Here is a 20,181-nt window from a genome sequence, read left to right as displayed (position 1 = left end):
GGGGTATATTACTAATTTTTAAAAATTGTGTTGAATTATACATAACCTAAAATTAGCCATTTTAACCATTTTTAAGTGCACAGTGGTACCAACTACATTCACATTCTTATGCAGCCATCACCACACTCTCTATTTTTAAAACTTTTAGAATCCAGAAACTCTGTACCCCGTTCTCTGCCCCCCCCAAGCCCCTGGCAGCCACCATCCTTGCCGTCTCTGTGAATCCAACTGTTCCAGGCACTCTTTGTAAGCGGGATCCTATACGGTATTTGTTCTTTAGTGTCTGGCTTATCTCACTTAACATGATGTTCTCTGGGTTCATCCATGTTGTCGCCATGTGTCCGATGTTCCTTCCTTTTTAAGGTTGACGACTGCTCCACTGTATGGAGAGGCCACATTTTGTTGATCCGTATCTGTTGATGGACACTTGGGTTGTTTCCGCTGTTTTGCTGCTGTGAATCATGATACTCTGAACACGAGTGTACAAACCCCTGTCCCGGGCCCTGCTCTCGGTCCCCTTGGGTATATTCCTGGGACTGGCACTGCCTGGTCATATGGTAATGACATGTTTTGAGAAACTGCCAAAAACTTCCACAGCACCAAAGCCCTTGCTTTGTAACTAAAATCATACAGATAAGCAGCATTTTCTCTGCAAATATTTTAGGACTACATAAAAAAAAAAAATCTCAATATATTTTGGCTCACAATTTTATCTCTCTATATTTAGTGCTAAGCCTGTGCAGCTCATCAATAACTTAGATTTTGTAGTAATTGTTTTTTATTTTGCTCTTAAAAAAATAACGTTTGCGTTCATTATTCCCTAATGATAACGGTCTCTTAGTCTGTATGATTGCTGTCGACACTGCCCTAAAGACCTGCACCCCCTGGTCTGGTCGGCAGAGGTGAGGGGGGTGTGGCGTCCCAGGCAGAGGAGCGTGGGGTCCAGGCTCTGACAGTGAACAGTGGCCACCCCGCCCCGCGTCCTTGCAGGTGATCCGCAGGCACACGCTGGAGGAGAAGCTGCTGTGCCTGGTGCGGCACCGGGCGGGCCACCACTGCCAGAATGCGGTGATTGTCATCCTCATCCTGGCCTGGGAGGGCATCCCCCGCAGCCTCGGAGACACTCTCTACCAAGAGCTCACCGACACCCTCCGGAAGTACGGGAACCCCACCAGCCGGAGATGTGGCCTCAACGATGAGTACGTGGGGAGCGGGGGGTTGTGGGGTGGGGGGTGGTCTCCACGTGCAAGGGTGGGGGCGGCTGGGCCAGGTGGCCATCGGCAGGGCCTTGGGCAGCAGATGCAGGGAACTCTGCCCCCCCCTCCACTGGGGCCTGTCTGTCCTGCAGTCAGGACTGTGATGAAAGCAGCTGCCCCACAATCCTGACCTGGGTTCTTCCGGTGCTGGCGGGAGAGGGTCTCTTGCCTTGCCTTGGCTTCGCTGTTGTTGAACCTCACGTGGGCTCTGGGGCTCTAAATGGTGGAGAAACTGTGAAAAAGTATGTGAGTGTCCCGCAAGTGTAAGGTGTCAGTGGTAGTCATGAAACCTGCCCTTCTACGGTCTCTTCCCATTTTTTAAATTAAGGTATTTTTACTAAAAAAAAAAAAAAAAAAAGTAAAAATTCATCCTTTTAGGTATATGGTTTGAAGAGTTTGGGTTTTTTTTAAGCTTTTATTTAAATTCCAGTTAACACACAGCGTAGTAGTTTCAGGTGTACAAGTTTGAAGAGGGACAAATGTTTACAGTCCTGTAGCCACCACCACCACCATCAAGATACAGAACGGTTCCATCGTTGCCCCCAGTTCCCCCGCACCCCTTTAGAAGCAAGTCCTTCCTTCTGCCCTTGGCAACCACCTGTCGTGCTTCATGTCCCCATAGGTTTGCCTTTTCAAGAATGTTCTATAAATGGAACCAGACCGCGTGTAGCCTTTTGGGTCTGGCTTCTTTCCCTGAGCACAGTGTTTCTGAGCTTCACCTGTGCTTGTGGGCTAGTAGCTCACTCCTTGTTGCTGCTGAGTAGTATGCCGCTGCTGGATGCATCACCGCTCGTTATCCATGCCCCAGCTGAGGGGCCTCTGGATTGTTTCCAGATTTTATTAGTTGTTGAGTTATGATTATATGTCTGTGTTTATTTGTTTAAAGGCCTGAAGCACCTGGGCCTGAAGGAAGCGGGCGTGTTCCGATACGTCCCTGTGTGTGTCGAATGTCTCGGAAGCTGTCATGATATTAGAGTTAAGGCAGAGGATAAACCTTACTGGGGTTTTGATTAGATTCTTCCCACTTACCTCAAACAACCCATGAGCTTCTCCCAACAACAGATTCTTAGACCTTCAGGCTCAGGGGTGGGAGCTGATTCTCCACCCCAGGACATTTGGGAAAGGAGTTGAAGGCAGGGAAGGATGTGGTCCCAGTCACTGGGAGGCCATGGATACGAGGCCTCAGCAGGACCTCCCCCTGGAGAGGGAGGAAGATCTCCGAACCAAAAACTGTGTCTGCATGCCTACCATGTGGCGTGTGTTGCAGCCGGACCTGCGCGTGCCAAGGCAAAGACCCCAGCACCTGCGGTGCCTCCTTCTCCTTCGGGTGCTCCTGGAGCATGTACTTCAACGGCTGCAAATACGCTCGCAGCAAGACGCCGCGCAAGTTCCGCCTTGCAGGGGACAATCCCAAGGAGGTGAGCAGAGCTCCACAGAGCAGCGGGGCCCTCCCGCTCGTCCCCTTCCACCTAATGCCTTTCATAGTCCAGCGGGGAGGGTGGATTAGCACGCGTGAGACTCAGCTGTGCGGAAAATGCAACTTGCTTTATTTTTTTTTAACTGACCTTATCTTGCTGTGAAGTAAGGTATGTGGGGTGTGGTGTGAAGGGGTGTGGGGAGTTAAAAACGTAATCAATGACAGGTACCTCAGACTCTTCCAGCTTTAAAACAGTCTCTTTATGGTAAATGTTCAAATTCCTCATCAGAATGTGACCTCCTTCATAGGTCATTTCTTCCCTTCATTCTTCCCAAGACGTCTTTCAGGGGCTGGGAGGTTTAGCAGGAAGAGGAGCCTTGAGGCCGTGGGCCATTTTCTGGGGCAAGTTTAGACTTCCCAAAGTGGCCCTCGTCTTGCCTGGCTGCCAGGTCACCTCTTTGTGAGGTTGTCCACCTGTCCAGGCCCTTGCTATCTCCTCCCGGGAGCCTGGCCTGGCCCTTAGCCACTGGCCTGCTGTCCACATAGTATGGCCTTGCGGTAGCCTCCTCGTCAGGTCAGGCTGCCTTCTGCCTTGCCCCTTCCCCTCTGTTGTCCTGCTTGTGAAGGCCATCCGGAGAGGTGGGCTCCCCTCTGAGTTCCAAATGCAGAGAAGGTACAGGCCTGTCTGGGCTCCCCATCATTTCCCCTTCAGCCTCCCCCCTCCCTCCTGCCTGAGCTCCTGTGAGGTAGGGTACTGGGTCCTTTTGTGGGGGTCTAGGCAACATCTTGGTCCCTGGCTCTACCTTCCACATCTCCTTAAGCTCCTTGTCCCGAGGGTTTCCCCCTTTTCCACGGGGCTTGGGGACTCCCCTTGGGCCTATGTTTTTCTACTGTACATATAATAAACTTCTCAGAGTTCTCAGCCCTGCTTTTCAGAAGTAAAAGGAAGCATTTTCAAATGCAGAACACTTTTTCCCTCAAAGCTTGGCTTTTATTTTTTTAAGATTTTATTTATTTATTTATGAATGAGAGAGAGAGAAAGTGCAGGAGTGGGAGAAAGAACGAGAGCAGAGGGAGGAGAAGCAGGCTCCCCGCTGAGCGTGGCTCAATCCCACAACCCCCAGATCACGATCCAAGCTAAAATCAAGAGTCAGACGCCCGACTGAGCCACCCAGGCACCCCCAAAGTCTGGCTTTTAGACTATTGCACAAGCTAGTCTAATAGTGTGATTTGACACTGGACTTTTATTTATGGTGGCATCTGCCCTCCCCTGGAAGCAGCGAATGCAGCTATTTCAATAAGAGAGGAGCCCCAGGGCCCCAGGAAGTAAGAATTACCAGGAGTGAAAATGCACTGCTTTAGTTTCTGTCACTTACTCGCCCTGTTCCCTCAGCCAGCATTCCCATGAACTTACGTAGGGCTGCGCACTCGGGCCAGCGCCTCACAGGTGTGCTTCTCAGCCAGGCTCATGATACCCCAGGCTCTGGGCATTACTGCTACTCACTTTACGGAGGAGGCAAGTGGCTTGCCCAAGGCCATATGGCAGTAATGGTGAAGTCAGGCCTGGGTTCCCCCAGAGCTCACGAGCCTCACCCCTGTGCTGTGCTGGCCTTGGGCCCACTGTGTCGGTGGCAGCCTTTGGACTGCAGCCAGAGATTGGGGGTAGCTGCCCGACTGGACGGACAGCTGAGCCATTGGCCGCGATCTAACATTTCTGCTTCTATAAGCTTGGTTCTTTTTCTTTTCCGTCGTCTTCCTCTTTCTTCTGTGTAAACTCTTCATGTCTGTGCTCAAGGCCTTCTAGGAGGCCCCCGGTCCCACCCCGGCCGGCTCTACTTGCCACCGCCGAGGGCCAGGCTGTGGCTACCTGAAACCCTGACCAAATGTGGCTGGGGTGCTGCTCTGAGTGGTGCGCACTGGCCAGTGGGCCTTCTGTGAGCAGGCAGGTGTTCTCTGTAAAAACACAGCACGGGAGCCACACGGAACCACCAAGCATTTGAAACGTCACTAGGAAAACAGGGAATTTAATTAAAATTCATATAAATTTCAATAGCAGCACGTGGCTCATGACTACCACATACGATGGTGCGGGTCTGGGGAGTTCCCAGCACAGACCTTCACCACCCCTCTCCTCTCCATCTTCCTCTGTAACACTGGAAGAAAAAGCCACACGTGTTGCTCCTGTTTTCACATGCCTACCACACCACCCTTCTGCCCTAGGATGCTGAGCACTTAAAACCAACAACCTGCGGTATGGGTTGTGAGTGGCACTGAGCTAGAGCCTGGAAGAGCAGTAGCTGAGCAGTCCAGGTGGCTGGGCCTTCAGGCCGAGACTTTTCCCGAGCTTCCATGTCTCCAACTTTAAAACACACATGGTACCATGCCCCTCCCAGAGGGAACTCTGTAAAGACACCTGATGGCACCTTACTTCCTACCTTCCCAGCAGCCCTGCAATGGTTCTAGGATGGAGGTTAACTTCCAGCGTATAGAGTTTGCCAGGTGGGGATGCTCTGGATACGTGTGACTGCTCTTCTCTCCACAGGAAGAAGTGCTCCGGAAGAGTTTCCAGGACCTGGCCACCGAAGTCGCTCCCCTGTACAAGAGGCTGGCCCCCCAGGCCTATCAGAACCAGGTAAGGGGTCTTGGGCCTTTCTCTGCCCACATGTCATCCACATCTCTGCCCGTGCTCCCTGAAGTCAGGAAGTGGGAGACTGAGCTCCTCCCATTGTGCTCCATATGGGAAAAGCTCAGCTAGAGAGAGAGTAATGATGTAGGTCTTGAATAAGATCCTTTCTTTACACTGAGCTAACTGCTTCCCAGACTATCTGTCCTCTATCCCTTGCTTTCATGCCTCTCCCCCCTAGTAATCTCCCACCTCCTCTGGTCTGGCTTCTCCGGGGGAGGCTCGAGTTTCTCTGTCCTGTCACCCCTGCATCTTCCAGATGAGGTGAGAGGGACTTGAGATAACCCAGAAGGAAGTCATTCCTACAGAGGCTTCAGCCAGAAAGCCTACCTTCTGCAGCCCATGCACAAGGCAGCCGTGGTCCTTAACCTCCCCAGTGCAGAATCCAGGCCACTGACCTCAGGTCACACAAGCAGTTGTCCTTGGCCGTCCACACAGGTGACCAATGAGGAAATAGCGATTGACTGCCGCCTGGGGCTGAAGGAAGGGCGGCCCTTCTCGGGGGTCACGGCCTGCATGGACTTCTGTGCCCACGCCCACAAGGACCAGCATAACCTCTACAACGGGTGCACCGTGGTAAGGAACCCTGGGCCTGTCACAGTGCCCCCTGTGGGATGATCCTGGGAGGGGGACTGGTTTGTGCAGACAGGTGGGCTCAGAGTAGGGAGGGACCTGGAAACAAGAGTCTCAGATCTCTGGGAGGTGCCCTGCCAGACTGCTCCTGCTCACTTCTCTGAGAAATGCACGGACCAGAATGCTTGGGCCAGGTCGGCCTTGTCTCTGTGTCTCAGGTGGATGCTGCAGAGTGCAGTCTCTTAGACACCTGGAGGCCCTCAGTTACCTAAAGACGGTTCCAGGTCTCCGTGAACACTTGGATTTAAATCCAAACAATCTCTTGATTCACCCATTGAGCGAATGTTTATTTTGCCCCAGGTGCTGGTCTAGATCTTGGGGAATAAAATGGACCAAGTCCTGTCCAAGTATGTGATACAATTCATATCTGGTAGCGATGGAAATGGAGTCACAATTCATATCTGGTAGCGATGGAAATGGAGTCGGGGAAGGGGGAAAGTGAGAGCAGATGCTGTTTGAAACGCCGTGGGCAGAGAGGCCTTTCTGAGAAGGGGCAGCTGAGCTGAGACATGAATGAAGCGAGAGAGTAAAGGATTGAATGTCTGGGGGTGGAGCGCTCCAGGCAGAAGGACCAGCACCCACAAAGGCTCGGAGGCAGGCAGGGATCAGGTCCCAGGGAGCCTGGAAGGCAGGCGAGGCTGTGGGCTCTGCTCCAAGTGTGATGGGAAGCCCTGGAGGGCTCTTCAGCCTAGAGTAGTAGGATCTCATTTATGAAGTCAGAAGCACCCTCTTGCTCCTGCAGATGGAGAATAAGTATGTGGAGGTGGGGGGAGGGGGTGGATGGGAGAGAACTGGAGGAGGAGGCCACTTGGAAGGCTGGGACAATGTCCAGGCTAGAGGTGATGGGGCTGGGGCAGGAGGGAGGGTGGGGAGGGGGGTAATTGGATGACTTGGGGTGATTTTGAAGGTATAGCTAAGGAGGGTTGCTGATGGACAGATACAGGCTAGGAGAGGGAAGGACAAGAGAACCACCCAAGTTGTTTTGCTTGAGAACCAGGGCAAGTGTTGGGGTGATGTGCTGAGCTGTAGACTAGCAGAGAAGGCCAGTTTGGGGGGAAACTGTTTTGAGAGGCCTGCTAGATGTCCAGGTGGACACGCAGAGCAGGCAGGGGAGGGGGGTATCTGGAGAGCCTTTGGCTCCCAGTTACAGCCACAAGGCCGGATGCAGTCACCGGAGGAATGAGTACAGTTGGAGAAGAGGGGAGGTTTGGCCTTGAGTGGGGACCCCCTCGAAGGGATGATGCCAGCTCTCTTCTTTGCTTTTTAACTGGGTCCTGGGCAGGCAGGGCTCCCCGAGGAACTAACTATGGAAGAGGCAGAGGCCCTGGCGATTCATTTGAAAGGGGGCTCCCAGAGTCTGGGTGTAGCTTGGGTCTGACACAGGGATTGATGGACCAGCCCTGAGATTTTATTTCTCTGCCTTGTCCTCCTTCCTTATGTCCAAGGCTCGAAGCAAGGTGGGGCAGGCGCCTGTCCACACTGCACTGTGAGGGTTTCTAGCTGAAACAGAGAGAAAGGGAGGGAACTCCAGGATGTAGGAGAGGGTCAGGGAAGGAGGAGGAGACAGCAGGAGGTAGGAGCACAGTGAGGTTATTCCGGTCCCAGAGCTTGTAGAGTTTGGAGTGAAAAAAAGCAAACTTTTTTCAAAATGAACAGTATTTTTTCTAATTAAAAAACTATTTAAAAAAGTAAAGAATATAAGAAAGTATAAAGTAAAAATTGCGTGAAATCTCATAGACATAACCAGTGTTAGCATTGGGATGACTGTCCTTTCGGGCACCTGATTGTATGTGTGCGTGCGAACAGCTATATATGTTTTACACAAACGTGATCACATTATGTGTATGTGCTGCTCCGTGCCCTGCCTTTCTCAAGACTACGTGATGGACAGCTTCTGTGTCCCCGGATGTAGGCTTACTTGAGCATGTGGTCAGGCTGCATGGATGCCTCTGCCGTCGTTTGACTGTCCCCCTCTGTATGGACAGTGAGTGTGTCCAGCCTCCCCCTCCAGAAACCAGAGGGAGGGTCCAGCCTTATCACATCTCGGTGCAGTGGTGGAATAATCTCCTTGAGATCCCAGGGTAAGGACATTTAGAGGCTTAGAGTGCTGCTTACTTGCAACATAGGGCGTTCTCAATTTCTTGAGTCTTCACCTGCCTGAGTGGCAAGCATAACGATCTCATTGCAATTTGTTTCTTTTATTATGAGAGACGTTGAACATCTTTTTCTATATTTCTTACCCATTTAAATTTTATCTTTGTGACTATCCTTTATGTCCTTAAAAAAAAAAAGGATAACCACATCTGTTGACGTTGGTAAGTTATCTGTGTTAGGGAGAGAAACACCACTTCTGTCATCTCTCATTCTTTGCTGTTTTATCTATCACATTGGGTTTTAGGGAATGATTGGAAGCAGGGCTGTGGTCAGTCCAACCCAAAAGGTATGTGGGGGTCTGGTCAGAGCAGATTAAGTCTGAAGAGCCACACATACGCTGGGAAGAAACATACTTGGTAGAGCATGACACCAAAGGAGAAGCTATAGAGGGGAAGATGAACACAGCTGACTTCATAAAAATGAACCGTTTCTGTTCAATAATAAAACACTACGATCAAAACAAAGTCCAGTCCAAACTGGAAAACAGTATTTATAACAAGTGACAAAGGGAATAATCTTCACAAAGATTATTTTATATGAATGATTAAAATGGATAATCCAATATAAAAATGGGCAAAAGGCATAAAAGTCACGAAAAAAGGAAGACAGAGAGTGGTATTAAAATATACCCAGGCTTTGTTTTACTCAAGTCTGATAAGACAGAAAGACACAGACATGAGTGTCAAGAGGACAGAAGTTTGTCCTCAGCCTTCAGGAGCACATGCTGGGCCACGCGGAAGCACTGGGATTGGTCAGGAGGCAGGGGGGAGAGGGGAGAGTGTGGCCCAGAGCCTTTATTGGAGATTCTGTGGAAAGGAGTGGGCAAGGCAAAGTAGAAAGCTGAGTAAGCTGAGGATTGGAGAGTTTGGATAGTTTCTGGGGGCTCTGGGCCATAGGGGTGGTCCGCAGTTGTCTTCCCTGGCCCTGGGTGATATAGGGCAGTGGGAATATTGGCTCAGTGTGCCAGAGTTTGGTAAAAGAGAGAGTTGGCTGTGTGGGCTCTTGATTGGTTGGTTTGTATATCAGAGTGCACCCAAAGGAGGTCATTTGCTATCTCTAGGCATTAGCTAGTCTTTGGGGAAGGACAGCCCCTCCCGGGTCAAGGTCCCAAATGCCAAAACATCAAGAACACAGAAAATAAAATCTAGTCAACACAAGAGTAAAGAGTAAACTTGAGAGGGAAAAAAAAAAAAAATCAAACCTCATTAGTAATCAGAGAATTGCAGACCAATAGTGAGATACATTTCGATAATGAGCAAAATGTTTTTCAGAAGTGAATGGCAAAATTACAAGCAAAAGTGTAGGAAAATGGAAACTCCCCTTCTGTCAGTATGAGTGAAACACTGAGGAGAATCATTTTGGAGGGCAGTTTGGCAACATGTAGCCCTTTACTTCACAGAGTTTCTTCTAAGGAATTATGTATCTTAGAAAATCTAGCTGAAAGTATAAAAGTATTGTTTATGATAGGAAAAAATTGGCAACAAGTTTTAATGGTGATGACGGTTTAAAAGAATACATTGATACAGTAGAATAATATGATGCAAGTTTTTAAATCACATTGGGGGAGAATAATGCATAAGAAAATACTCATACTGTGTTTAAAAAGATGTTATTATAAAGTTACATGCATAATGCGATCCTATTTCATTATCAAAAAGCGAGTTTGGGTATGTGTGTATGCAAATATGATCAACATGTTTATAGTGATTATTTCTAGATGGTGGGATTATGGAGATTATTATTTCCTTTGTGCTGGCCTAAATTTTCTATAAGCAGCACATGTAGTTTTTAATACAAGGTATTTTAAGAGCACAAGGAGGCTGCGTGTTCAGGGCGTGGAGGATAAGGGTGTGGGGTCTGAGGCTCGATGAGGTGATGAGGCGTAATGACAAGAATGCCCCGCTGGAGGGCAGAGCATGGCTGCCAGTCCCGACCGGGCCCCCTCCCAGCCCCCTCCCAGCCCCCTAAGGGTCGCACGGGACAAAGTGAATGGATGTCCTTTGAAAGCTATAGAGCAAATTCTAAATGCTGATGATACTGTTACTCTGTGAACCAGGGAGAACGTGCTTTTAGACACTCTAGAAAGAGTGGCTGGCTGGTGTTGGGACTGTGTGCGGAAGGGGGGGAGGTCTTGTCTGTGGATGTTCAGCCCCTTGCCCCCAGCGCTCGGCGCCCCCAACCCCATGCACCCTCCCTCTCTCTGCGTGGGGCAGGTCTGCACCCTGACCAAGGAAGACAATCGCTGCGTGGGCAAGATTCCCGAGGACGAGCAGCTGCACGTGCTCCCCCTGTACAAGATGGCCAACACGGACGAGTTTGGCAGTGAGGAGAACCAGAACGCCAAGGTGGGCAGCGGGGCCATCCAGGTGCTCACTGCCTTCCCCCGCGAGGTCCGGCGCCTGCCTGAGCCTGCCAAGTCGTGCCGTCAGCGGCAGCTGGAAGCCAGAAAGGCGGCGGCGGAGAAGAAGAAGATTCAGAAGGAGAAGCTGAGCACTCCCGAGAAGATCAAACAGGAAGCTCTCGAGCTGGCCGGTGTCACCACCGACCCAGGTGTGTGGGGAGAGGGTGCCCGCCAGAGGTGGCCCCGTCGGGGTGGGGGTGGAGGGGGTTGTGGCCCTGGACAGCTCCCTCCCTGCCCCTCTTCCTGCCTCGAGATGGAACTCCAGACCAGAGTCCTGGGGCCTCTCTCAGCCCTCTGAACCCCACATTATCTTAGCTTTCAGTCAGCGCAGTATCCGCGGCAGCCCTAGGACACCAGAGCTGGGGGGGTCCCCTCTTCCCACAGAGGAGCTGGGCTTCTCCTCCAGCTTGCCTAGCGTCCGCACAGTGTGCCAGGGCCTCAGGCGCATGGTCTGCAGGGGCGCGTGGGCTGCTCTCCCGTCGCCTGAGCCCGTGAGGACCCGTGGGGTTCGCCAGGGAAGGGAGGAGGAGGAGTGCTGCAGGGGGCTCCTCCCGGGGCTTCCGTGGGGCTGGGAACCCCTTAGGGGAAGAGGGAGGTTCCAGGCCCAGTCCTCTTGCTCTGGGCCCCTGTGGGCTGTGGTTCTCTCTGCTCCTTCTTGGTCTTGCCTCCTGTCTTCCCCAGGCCTGGCTCTGAAGGGTGGATTGCCCCAGCAAGGCCTGAAGCCCTCCCTCAAAGTGGAGCCACAGAACCACTTCAGCTCCTTCAAGTACAGCAGCAACGCGGTGGTGGAGAGCTACTCGGTGCTGGGCAACTGCCGGCCGTCCGACCCCTACAGCATGAATAGCGTGTACTCCTACCACTCCTACTATGCACAGCCCGGCCTGACCTCCGTCAACGGCTTCCACTCCAAGTACGCTCTTCCGTCGTTCGGCTACTATGGCTTTCCATCCAGCAGCCCCGTCTTCCCCTCACAGTTCCTGGGGCCTGGCACCTGGGGACACGGTGGCGGCGGCAGCAGTTTTGAGAAGAAGCCAGACCTCCACGCTCTGCACAGCAGCCTGAGCCCGGCCTACGGTGGTGCTGAGTTTGCCGAGCTGCCTGGCCAGGCTGTTCCCACGGACACCCACCACCCCACTCCTCACCACCAGCAGCCTGCTTATCCAGGCCCCAAGGAGTATCTGCTTCCCAAGGCTCCCCAGATCCACCCAGCATCCAGGGACCCCTCTCCCTTTGCACCGAGCTCCAACTGCTACAACAGATCCATCAAGCAAGAGCCACTAGACCCACTTGTCCAGGCTGAGTCTATACCCAGAGACCCTGGTAAGATGGGCAAAACACCTTTGCCCGAGGCTTCTCAGAATGGGGGACCCAATCACCTATGGGGGCAGTACTCAGGAGGCCCAAGCATGTCCCCCAAGAGGACTAACAGTGTGGGTGGCAGCTGGGGTGTGTTCCATCCTGGGGAGAGCCCTGCCATTATCCCCGACAAGCTCAGTTCTTATGGGGCCAGCTGCCTGACCCCTTCCCACTTCCCGGACGGCCAGTGGGGGCTGTTCCCTGGTGAGGGGCAGCAGCCAGCCCCCCAGCCTGGAGGGCGGCTTCGAGGCAAACCGTGGAGCCCCTGCAAGTTTGGGAACAACACCTCGGCCTTGGCCGGGCCCAGCCTGACTGAGAAGCCGTGGGGGATTGGGGCCGGGGATTTCAACTCTGCCCTGAAAAGCGGTCCTGGGTTCCAAGACAAGTTGTGGAGCCCCCTGAAAGGAGAGGAGGGACGGCTTCCAACCCCGGGGGCAAGCCAGCTGGACAAAGCCTGGCAGTCCTTCAGCATGCCCCTGGGCTCCAGCGAGAAGCTCTTCGGGGCCCTGAAGTCAGAGGAAAAGCTGTGGGATCCCTTCAGCCTGGAGGAGGGGACTGCCGAGGACACCCCCGACAAGGGGGCGGTGAAGGAGGAGAAGAGTGGTGGGGCGGAGGAGGAGGAGGAGCTCTGGTCTGACAGTGAACACAACTTCCTGGACGAGAACATCGGCGGCGTGGCCGTGGCCCCCGCTCACGGCTCAATCCTCATCGAGTGCGCCCGGCGGGAGCTGCATGCCACCACACCCCTCAAGAAACCCAACCGCTGCCACCCCACCCGCATCTCGCTGGTCTTCTACCAGCACAAGAACCTCAACCAGCCCAATCACGGGCTGGCCCTCTGGGAGGCCAAGATGAAGCAACTGGCGGAGAGGGCCCGGGCGCGACAGGAAGAGGCCGCCCGGCTGGGCCTGGGCCAGCAGGAGGCCAAGCTCTATGGGAAGAAGCGCAAATGGGGGGGTGCCATGGTGGCCGAGCCCCAGCATAAGGAGAAGAAGGGGCTCGTCCCCACTCGGCAGGCGCTGGCCATACCCACAGACTCAGCAGTCACCGTGTCCTCCTACGCCTACACGAAGGTCACCGGCCCCTACAGCCGCTGGATCTAGGTGCCAGGGAGCCAGCGTACCTCAGCGTCGGGCCCGGCCCGAGCTGCTTCTGTGGTGCTTTTGCCCTCACGCCTGGGGGCGGGTTGGGGGTGCAGAAGTCTTTTTATCTATATATACATATATAGATGTGCATATATATGTATTTATGGTCCAAACCTCAGAACTGACCCGCCCCGCCCCTCCCCCCTCCCCACTTCCCCAGCACTTTGAAGAAGAAACTACGGCTGTCGGGTGATTTTTTTCGTGATCTTAATATTTATATCTCCACGTTGGTTTTTTTCTCCCCCCCCCTTGTCTGGGGGGCTTTTATTTCCTCTTGTTTTTAAAACTCTATCCTTGTATATCACAATAATGGAAAGAAAGTTTATAGTGTCCTTTCACAAAGGAGTAGTTTTAAATTCCATTTAAAAATGTGTATTTATTGGGTTTTTTAAAAAGCGACAATAGTAATGGTAAAGGAGCGGCAGGAAAGGCCAAAAGCGCTCATTCCTGCCCAGTCTTGCTGGGCCCAGCGAGCCTGGCCGTCTTGGGAGCTGGCAAGGTTCTCTCAGCCATCTGCCCCTCATGAGCCAAGTGCAGACTGTAGCCGCCCTGGTCCATCCCTTCTGACAGATACGCCTTCCCTTCAGGGGAGGGAGCCCTCAGGACAGCTTCTGTCCTCTCCAGTAGGATGGGAGACTCTGTAGAAAAACATCTGGGGTCCCTTTTCCAGTCACCGGCTTGGAGTCGGGGACCGGGGAGGCAGGTGCACCCCCAGGCCAGGCAACAGAGATGCTGGCGTAGATTTCCCCCAGAAACCAGGTTGGAAGTAGACAGCTTCAAGCTTGCTAGTCTCCACACTGAATCCTCTCTGTCCGTTATCGATCAAGTCACATGATGTCACGGTTCCCTAGGCAGCACCTCCTTGATGGAGCTGGAGTTGAGAGGCTCTTAGGAGCCATTTCCACCGGGTTGACAAACCAATGAATACTGGGCTGAAGGAATTTGTCTTAGTGGCAGTTTATTTTTTAAAAAATGCCCCAAAGCTTATGCTGATATTGAAAAAGGGCTACTGTATCTCTAAAAATAAGAAGTTGAACCCAAGCTGTGAAAAGCCAGTGTCGCCCCGTCGCTCGGCGCTGTGCAGAGCCTGGTGCTGTAGTATCGTGCTGGGACTTCCTCGACCCTGGGGCGGGTCGCGTCCTGTGGGAGCTCAGCACACCAGTGTAACAGCAGTTAACGCATCTCTCTTCCTGGATTTCCACATTGGACAATGGTGCAGGCCTCACCACCCAAGCCCACCCCCTCCACGCTATCCCGGGTGGGGGTGGGCTCGCACTCAGCAATCTTAAAATGCAGGAGTCCAACGTTTTCAGCAGGTAGCTATGATTTCCCTCCCTAATTGGTGCCATTTCTCTAGTTGATCATCTTCTCCTTTCCCCTTCCCCCCACTTTAACTTGCCCATTCTAAAAATCTGGTGCATTCGTTCAGTTCTTCGAAATGAGAATGTGGTGCTTCATTTTTGCAACATTGTGGAGAGCAGTTGGGCCTGACTCGTAGAAGCAACAGTCGTGAACAGCAAGTCAGACTTCCTGGCGTGTTTGTTTTTCCCGTGGTGTGAGTGACATTTCCATCAGGTTGCCCGTGTGGATGTGTGTGGTGAGTGGGAGGCTTCAGCAGGGCACATAGAGGGGAATATGGCCACACAGTGAGTGACAACCAAGCCCTGAGATACATGTCAGATATTTATTGAGCAGTTTTATTCAGATGTGGGTCTTCGTAAAACGAGTTTAACAATCAGATGACGATGCTAAAGGCAAGTTCCTGAGCTTCCAGGTGCCTTGTGTAAGAGCTGAGAACCGACCCGCTGGGTGTCTGCCGTAACCGGTCAGGAGCACTGGCGGAGAGTCGCTGTAAGATGTCCTGAGCATTTATGTGGTCTGGTTTTAACTGTACATAGTGAAAGATTTTTTTAAGCACTTTTGCCTAGATTTAAACAGCAACTTGAAAAAAAAAAAAGTATGTTTTAACATGTAATTGTGGGAGAAATTGTAAATAGTAGCTCAATATTTAACGTGCTTTGTCTATCCTTCACTTTTACCATATTCTGTAAAGTTGCATTTATTTTACAGGACAAAAATGAAATATTATTGCTTTTGAAATAAATACCCAAGAGCTTATCAGGATTTAGAATTATTCAGAACTCAGATTTATAGGAAAACCTCTGACCTTCAGTTTGACAAGCTAAAGGAAGCAGAGTCTTTAATAAGCATGCTAATTTTCTAGTTTTGAGGAAAAGTTGGGTCCTTTAAATGCTATTTTGCTTATCGCATCAGTACTTTTATGCAGGTCTCATTTGACTCCGTGCTTAGGTAGATGCGGGGGTGCCTTGAAAACTTCATTTTAAATGATCTTAAGCAAGAAATACAATATTTTACGAAACATTTGGAGAATGTGACCGTCTGTATGACCCGGGAAAACCCCAGGTTGGCTGTTGGTTTGGAAGGTCCCGAGTGTAACCCAGGTGATTCGGATACTTGGCATGTGTGAATCTTCCTGATGTCTGTTAAATATACTCTTCCCCTCGTCACCCTTTGGTAGCAAAAGCCATTAGATGAAAGGAGAAACCAATAACAAGCTCAAAGCATGTGATGTCTGTCCCGGCAGCCCCAACAGCCTTTGGTCCGTAACTTTCTCGACTCGCATATAGGCTGCTGAGAGGTGAGTCAAGAGGCAGTCTCCATTGGATGTTCCCATTCCCCTCAGAATGGTGTTTCAGAAATTAGGTGGTGCTGTTGCCATGCTCGAGTCCATGCTGATTGTTACACACTACATGTATAACCTACCTCAAATCTCAGTCATTAAAATTAGCATGCTTTAGACGTAGATTTAAAAAGTAACTATGCACAGCTCCTTATTGCCCCCCCTTGCTGCTGAAGGTTTCTTAAAGAGAAAAATCAAATTTTTATTTTTTACTGGTACTATCATTTTTTAAGTCCTAAAGATGATTAACAGACATTTTTATCATGAGAAGAAAAATAAAGCCATTGCAACTAAAGAACCTAACAGCATGACCAAGTTTTAGAGTAATATTATAGCAAGGAGAAACGGTGGAGTCCTGGAGCCCTCTCCCCAGCGTGCCCTGTCCACAGCCATCCACATGCAGTGCGAATGTCTGGTTCTCCCTTTGTTTGGTTTCCCCTGCCTTTTGCACGCAAGGGAAGTGCTTGCAAAGTTCTGTGCTAAGAGATTTTTTAAAATAATCGCTTTGTGGCAGGTTCTCACAAAATAACTGGTGCTAGCTCAAGAACCCATCATCAGAAATCTCGACTAAAGTTGTTTCATGGATTTTGAGGTTTTGTTGTTTCTGTTGTCGTTCGGGTTTTGTTTTTGGGTTTTTTTTTTTTTTTTGCCAGGGCCTAAGTTTCCCACACGCCGGCTTCGTGGTTACTGCTGGCCCGCTTGCCGGGGTGGCCGTGGTGCGCGTGGAAAGAGATCATACCCTGCCCCGTCTTGGTCCTTCCGCCAGCCTCTTTTGGAAACGGTAGTTTACAGAGCAAGGGGTTTTTAAAGTGCTAAAGCCAGGAAAGGAGCAGAGCTCAAGTGCTTTGTACCAAACAGCGCTAGATGTGTGAGGATGCTTGAGGAGGAGGAGATGGTAACCTGATTTCACGGAGAGAAATCCAGCCAGACTTTGTGACGTGGAACCACCGCCAGATCTCAAAACCAAGGGGATGCTGGTGGAATATTTAAGTGATATCCCTGACGTGCCTCAACCAATCTCTTTCCTTTTGTTACTGAAGTGTGTTTTATGGACTAGGAAGCATTTTTATGAATTGAAATAGTCTAAATAAAATGGTGCTATGGTGTTTCAATGTGACTGTCCCTGATCCTGTCCTGCTGAGGTGCTATCAAGGTTCTGAAACCACAACCAACCAAAAACAAGGTGGGCTCCAGTCTCTCTTGGCTTCCCCCCATCCCCCGTTTGGTGCTGTCTCCTTAGACCTCTGTTTACCGTGCTAAAACCTGCTCTGAGCAGTTTTTCTGTTTCGTTTTATTCTTCTTCCCTTGGTGGCCGAACACAGAAAGGCAAGTTCTGAAGGCAGCTAGCTCCCTAACCATGACGGGAGTGGGCCGGCCTGGCTTGGCAGGTGCTCTGGTGACTCATCTGTCCTCTCGGGCCTGATGAGAAAGGAAGGGGAGTCTGGTACTCCTGCCCCTTCCAACATGGCAGGCATTCTTGTAGCCAAGGACTCATGTTTTCCTCCTGCAGCCCAGGGTGCCAAGTAGGCACCTCTGAGGGTCTCAAAGGCATTCCTCTTGGACCTCGGTCCTCCCCTGGCACTGGCCAGGGCCGCGGTGGGCAGCAGGCTCGTTCCTTTGCTCCTCACAGCCCTTGCCCCAGCGTTGCTCCTGCCGGTCCCTCCTCGTGTTCCAACTGAAGGAAGGAGCTTGCTTTGCTCGCTTGATGCCACTGAGGCTGCTTTTTAGTTGGTGCTACTCTACATTTCCTCTTGGGTCCACAAAAGTTAATGTTTGAGAAACGTAACAGGAAGCTCCATTTTGTGTCATCCACTGTCACAATAATTTTTTTTAAATACCTCAAAAACAGGACATTGTGACAACTTCAGTAAAGTAGATTCCGTGAGGGTCTGATACCTGCAGGTTGTCCATCTGATGACTGACTTGACCTTGAAGATTCTGGGGTCATTTTATTTTTCACTCTTCAGCAGTTAATCATGGCAGAACATCTAAAGGAAGGAGTGTGGTTGACTTTATTTTCTTTGTAAGTTTTGCTTTCGGATAAAATGTGAATCTCCTATGCCCATCTCATTGAGCTTTTTCAGGCATCGTTGCTGTCATTTGAAATGACTTCCTCAAAACCTACTTTATTAGCCAGCGGCATCTGCTATAGCACACGGCCAGCTTCGACATACCCTGGACCAAAATGTTGGGAGGTGCGTATCCCAGCGTAGGTTATCCAGCCCCACACCCACGCGTGCATAGAGTGTTTCCACTTGAGACCCTGTCTTGGCGCTCCCGGCCCTTCCCACAGAGCCAAGCAATAGGCTTCTCCCCTGAGCAGAGACTGCAGCACAGAAATGCGAGGTCTGAAGTTGCTTTCTGCCTAAGGATCAGTGAGTGATTTGGCCTACTTCCTCATTCGCTTCTATTCTGATATCAGGGATGCTTTTTGTAGCGGTATCATTTGCGCTCTTCTCATTTTGACTACCCGTCGTCATTCAGGGAAAACTCATCACTATTCACATGGGAATTAAAAAAAAATACCATTGGGCTCATTTGAACATCCAAATTTTCTTGATTCCAGTACCTTTTTTTTTTTCTTTCTTTCGAGGGGAAAAAGGAGGAGAAAAACAGGAGTGATGTCATTTCTTTTTCGCATATTCTAATTATAAAAGAAATAAGGGCAGGTCATACTGTGGCATATTAATGCATTAGACTTAATCTAGAACCCCTGTAGCTTTTTGATGTGTTTTATTTCTTCTCTCTTTGAATTCCTGTTTGGTTACTTGGCTTCCAATGGAGGTGAACTTAACAACCATACTTGAATATTCCGTCTTGACTTTGTAACTGTGGCTACTTGAAATGAAGTTTATCTGGGGTTGATGGATGAATGGTAGATTTTTGCAATGTCTCAAGGCAATAGGATGTGTATTATTAAACTGTAGATATTCTTAGTACAGTAAATTTATGCTGATAATTTTATTTTGTATAATTTTTAACTTTTTGTTAATATTTTTTCCTCCCACTTTATTGGTTTGCCTCCTGAGCTACCCCTCCTTACCCTCCCTTCTCCCCCAGTGTTTCAGTAAATTTAATTTAGGGTGCCTAGAAATTGCAAGTATGTATCCTTTTTTGATTTGTATTTTATTATAATTTACACAAACAACTGGGTTTGTGAACTGTATTACTCCTGGTATCTTTAAAATATTGTGGGTGTTTTAATAAATTTTATATTTATTTTTTGCACTCAAATTCAGAGTGGGTCCTTTTTTCCCCCCTGCCCCCCCACCCCAAGCCAGGCCCAGACTGTGGTATTTAAGGTTCCCTATAACCCCGCCCTCCCACTGTACGTGTAGACGCACCACTGAAGCCCTAACAGCAACAGTAGAGCCTGGCCTGGTCTCCTCCTGCCACCTGCATAATGTTCAAAGGCCATCAGCTTTTAGAGCTGCATATGCAGGGGCAAAACGGAGATGGCCTTTTTTTCATCTATGTTTCTGCTTCCCCCCCCTTTTGTCTTATTATCCCGTTTTTATCATTCAATTTGGAGACACCCCCCCCCCCCACGATTAAGATTTTTCACTTCTGATGGAATATTTGCTAAAGAACGTCTGAATGTATCTTCATTCTGATTACCTGAATACCAAGTGTAGTAGGAAGGGCCAAATATGGAGCCCTAGACCTTGGGGAGGGGAGCATTCCCATAATTCAGATTGCCAGGCCTGCTGCAGCAAACGTGGTTCTAAGAGGGAAGTTGATAGCAATACAGGCCTACCTTAAGAAACAAAAATCTCTAACTAACCTTACAACTCAAGGAGCTAAAAAAAAAGAAACAAAACCCAAAACCAGCAGAAGGAAGGAAATAAGAGATTAGAGCAGAAAGAAATTATGTAGAAACAAACAAAAGGAACAGATCAATGAAACCAGGAGCTGATTCTTTGAAAAGATCAACAAGATTGATAAAGCTCTAGCCAGACTCATTTAAAAAAAAAACTCAAAATCACTAGTGAAAGAGGAAAAATAACAACCAACATCACAGAAATATACTTGTAACAGAATATTATGAAAACATATGCCAACAATTTGGACAACTTAGAAGAAATGGGTAAATTCCAGGAAACATATAACCTATCAAAACTAAAGAAGAAATAGAAGATTTGAACAGAGCAATTACCAAAAATGAAATTGAATCAGTGATCAAAAAACTCCCAACAAACAAAAGTCCAGGACCAGATGGCTTCATAGGAGAATTCTACCAAACATTTAAAGAAGAGTTAATACGTACTCTTCTCAAACTATTCTTTTTTTTTTTTTTTTTTAAGATTTTATTTTTTATTTATTTGACAGAGAGACACAGCGAGAGAGGGAACACAAGCAAGGGGAGTGGGAGCGGGAGAAGCAGGCTCCCGGCTGAGCAGGGAGCCCGATGCGGGGCTCGATCCCAGGACCCCGG

General features: G+C 49.9%; 1 protein-coding gene across 4 annotated transcripts in view; it reads left to right on the top strand.

The window, feature by feature from the left end:
* The window catches only part of TET3 (tet methylcytosine dioxygenase 3), a 97,561-nt gene extending 78,581 nt beyond the window's left edge, over positions 1 to 18,980 (top strand). For all 4 annotated transcript variants that reach the window (XM_036087593.2, XM_036087591.2, XM_036087595.2 and 1 more), the window contains 6 exons: positions 991 to 1,199; positions 2,524 to 2,674; positions 5,216 to 5,305; positions 5,795 to 5,932; positions 10,357 to 10,693; positions 11,226 to 18,980. In XM_036087593.2, coding sequence (XP_035943486.1) covers positions 991 to 1,199; positions 2,524 to 2,674; positions 5,216 to 5,305; positions 5,795 to 5,932; positions 10,357 to 10,693; positions 11,226 to 13,003 — 2,703 coding nt within the window. In that variant the 3' untranslated portion in view covers positions 13,004 to 18,980. The remainder of the gene's footprint in view (positions 1 to 990; positions 1,200 to 2,523; positions 2,675 to 5,215; positions 5,306 to 5,794; positions 5,933 to 10,356; positions 10,694 to 11,225) is intronic.
* Positions 18,981 to 20,181: the final 1,201 nt, after the last annotated feature.

Source organism: Halichoerus grypus, chromosome 10, assembly GCF_964656455.1.
Source record: "Halichoerus grypus chromosome 10, mHalGry1.hap1.1, whole genome shotgun sequence".
In the NCBI taxonomy this organism is placed as follows: Eukaryota; Metazoa; Chordata; class Mammalia; order Carnivora; family Phocidae; genus Halichoerus; species Halichoerus grypus.
Note: the sequence above shows the minus strand (reverse complement) of the source record. Positions and strands in the feature narration are given on the sequence as shown.